We start from the raw sequence: 3,597 nt of genomic DNA on the forward strand, positions 1-3,597 counted from the left end.
GCTCGACCTGGAGAGCTGCGGCCGGGGCGGCGTGCAATCTTTCCCACGCGACTGCGGTGGCGAGAGCCTCTGCTGTGGTGACCTTCTCCCTCTCCATCAGCTTCCGTCGGAGCTTCTCCTCTCGCAGGCCCACGACAATATGGTCACGGAGGGCCTCGTCCAGGTGTGCTCCGAAGTTGCAGTCGGCTGCGAGCTGGCGCAACTCCGCGAGGAACTCCGCGGCGGTCTCTCTGCCCAGCTGATTGCGGGTGTAGAAGGTTACCCTGCAAGTCAGCTCGGTGGGTTTGGGTGCGAAGTGGTTCTGCATCGCTTTGACGATCTGCTCGAAGGTGCAGTCGCCGAGGTCTGTGGGGGAGAGTAGCCGTCCAGCCAGGGACACCACGGCGGTGCCGCAGGAGGCCAGGAGGAATCCCCTCTTCTTGCCTTCGTCCGTTACATCAAAAAATTCCAGCGCAGATTGGGCTCCTCTGACCCAGGAGGCCCAGTCCTGTGGGCGGGCTATGTCGAAGGGCGGAAGCAGCCCCAGCCCAGGAGCGGTAGCCATTGTGCGCGTCGGTGGGGGTGCGGGAGGAGCGGTCTCGTTGTTCGATGGTTCACTCATCGGATTGGCTGCTTCGCGTCCTCCTGGTCCCTCACAACGGCCCGGCTCAGATGCGGCTGTATCCCACCTTCGTCGCCACTGTTATGTAGTGGGTTGCCGCATGGATGGACGACAGACAATGACGTGGTGCATAGCACGCTTTATTAGGCACACAACAAGACATGTGGACAAACGGCCGGCAGGCCAACTATATACACACGTGGGGACAACCCCTGGTCACCATTGGTGGGTTTGAATCTCCCGCCATGGCTCCCATTGGTTCCCCTGTGGAGGGACTAGAATCCTAGTCCCCATTGTCTTCCAGGACTGAAGCTCAGGTATGTGCGCTGACCTCCGGTGGCGGTCAGCGGACACAACACCTGTAACCTTTGTATTGCTCAACTAACATCTTCTTTGTAGAAATGCTTTGATCTAGCATTAATGTATTCACAAGTGTATGGCCCTTTGTGTGGACCAAAAGCGGGAGTTCTCTTCTAGAAGCCAAGAGACATAGAAAGATGTAGCTGTTAGCATATAGTACTGAGAGTAACTGCAAGTATGTAACCTTTTATTTTATTTCTTTTATCCAAAGTACCATACCCATGTTTTATTTTGTTTTTATAGCAAAGATATTTTTCTTCTACTAAGTGTGGCTCTGGTGTTTGCAATACGACCATCGACCTTGAATTAAGAATTAATTAATTATTAAGAATTAAGAATCAGCAAGGATGTGATTCCATCGAGACCACCCTCAAAGGCAGCTATTTTCTCTGGGCCTTACGTTTGACACCCCTGCTTTATCTAGTCTCAGGAGACTTCCTCCGACATAAGCGGTTCTCCCAATTGGAGCAAAGCCACTTAGAGGATGGTTGGATACACCCCAGTCCTTAGGACGACTGTATCCTGACAAAAACTGTCCTTTGAAGAGGAACAGGTACGGTAGCCTAGACTTGCAGTACTCTGCTGTGGCAGTTAAAGTAAAGGTAAAGGTTCCCTTGTTCAAAAGCCAGTCGAATCCAACTCTAGGGTTGCGGTGCTCATCTCCGTTTCAAAGCCGAAGAGCCAACGCTGTCCGAAGACATTTCCGTGGTCACGTGGCCGGCATGACTAAACACCAAGGCACACGGAAAGCTGTTACCTTCCCACCGAAGTGGTCCCTATTTATTTCTTGCTTTCGAACTGCTAGGTTGGCAGGAGCTGGAACTAGGGACGGGAGCTCACTCCGTCATGCGGCACACTCGGGTCTTGAACTGCTGAACTACTGACCTTCCACAGCCTGCAGTTCATCCACCGCAGCTCAACTTCTAAAACCAAGAAACGCCGTGGTTTATCAAGCCACCCTATCCTGACCTGGGTGGCCCAGAGTAGCCCGGTCTTGTTGGACCTCCGAAGCTAAGCAGGGTCAGCTTGGTCAGCACTCGGACGGGAGACCAGCCACTGTTACCTCTAAGCTGAGTTAGTGTGAGCCAGCTCACCGTTTTTTTAGCCTCCGGCTCACCCATTTTTGTCTTCGCTCAGGAAGGAGGGCTCCAGAGCAAACTAATTTATGCGGTAGCCAAATGGCTCGCTCACCACTTTAATGCCAGGAGCTCACAAAGTAGGATTTTTGCTCACCGGACTCCACAGGCTTAGAGGGAGCATTAGAGACCACCGAGGAAGTCCAGGGTTGCTACACAGAGTCAGGCCATGGCAAACCACCTCTGAACGTCTCTTGCCTCCAAACCCCCACTAGGGGCCGCCATGAGTCAGCTGTGACTTCCCACCACCATCAAAGCACACGGTATTTTAAGTAACAAGTCAACCCATGTACAGGATAGGGGCCCTAATCTGAAGAGCCAAAGTCCTGGGGCTCTGAGGAGAAAAGATTTCATAGAGGAGGAGGAGGAGGAGGAGGAGGAGGAGGAGGAAAAAAAAAAGATAGAGGGGGGGGAGGAGGAGGGGAAGAGGAGGAGGAGGAGGAGGAGATTGGATTGGATTTATACTCCGCCCTTCATTTGGAGTCTCAGAGCAGCTTACAAACTCCTTTCCCTTCCCCTCCCCACGACAGACACCCTGTGAGGTAGGCAGGGCTGAGAGAGCTTTGAGAGAACTACTCTTTCAAGGGCAGCTCTGACACAACTATGGCTTGCCCAAGGTCACCCAGCAGCTGCAAGCGGAGGAGCAGGGAATCAAACCCGGTTCTCCCAGATTAGAGGCTGCGCTCCTAACCACTACGCCAAACTGGCTCTCATACCAAACTGGCAGAACAGATCATGAAGTTTTCAAGGCCTCATTTCTTTAGCCCTCCTCTTGTGCAAGGGGGTCTGCTCACGTAAGAAGTATTTTGCGTGCCCCAGGAGGACTTAAGCACTACGAATACATCAGCGGCTGCGATTCAGAAGACGTACATGAAGCTGCTTTGTGCTGAATTCCTGATGATACTTCTCGTGTGAACAGTCCATTCACATGAGAGAACATATGGTCGTGATGAGCACGAAAGGTTAATGTGTGAACTGACTCTGTATTCTCTCATATGCAAACTCTGTTCTCTGGGGGGGGGAAAGAGGAGTTTCAATTCAAGACGTTTTACTGTATGGCCAAATCTCTTACCAACCGCGACATCAGGATATTCGTCCTCTGAGTTTGCAGTCGCGTGGCAAGATGAAAAGCTGAAGAGGAGACAGAAGGTAATACCCGGGAGCAGGGCTACTTTCATTTTGCTTCTTTCTCCTGCGAAAGCAAAACAAAAAACAGACAAGATGCCTTTGAAAATGAAATCGGTTTCAAAATGCCCTTCCTTGTTCAAATGGCCTTGGGCAAACATCCTGACCTGTTAACCTAGATTTTCTGACAGGGCTGCTAGAAATCAAAAGGGTTGCCAACAGTGTTCCCTCTAAGCTGAGTTAGTGTGAGCTGGCTCACAGTTTTTTAGCCTCCGGCTCACACATTTTTGTCTGAGCTCAGGAAGGATGGCTCCAGAGCAAACTAATTTATGCAGCAGCCAGGTCGCTCGCTCACAGCTTTAATGCCAGTAGCTT

General features: G+C 51.6%; 1 protein-coding gene across 1 annotated transcript in view; it reads right to left on the reverse strand.

Moving 5' to 3' along the window:
- Positions 1–3,288, reverse strand: part of TFPI (tissue factor pathway inhibitor) — a 41,447-nt gene extending 38,159 nt beyond the window's left edge. The window contains exon 1 of the mRNA XM_015419382.1: positions 3,170–3,288. Coding sequence (XP_015274868.1) covers positions 3,170–3,275 — 106 coding nt within the window. The 5' untranslated portion in view covers positions 3,276–3,288. The remainder of the gene's footprint in view (positions 1–3,169) is intronic.
- Between the last annotated feature and the right edge of the window lie 309 nt (positions 3,289–3,597).

This window comes from Gekko japonicus, unplaced genomic scaffold (assembly GCF_001447785.1).
Source record: "Gekko japonicus isolate JY-2015 unplaced genomic scaffold, Gekko_japonicus_V1.1 scaffold430, whole genome shotgun sequence".
Classification (NCBI taxonomy): Eukaryota; Metazoa; Chordata; class Lepidosauria; order Squamata; family Gekkonidae; genus Gekko; species Gekko japonicus.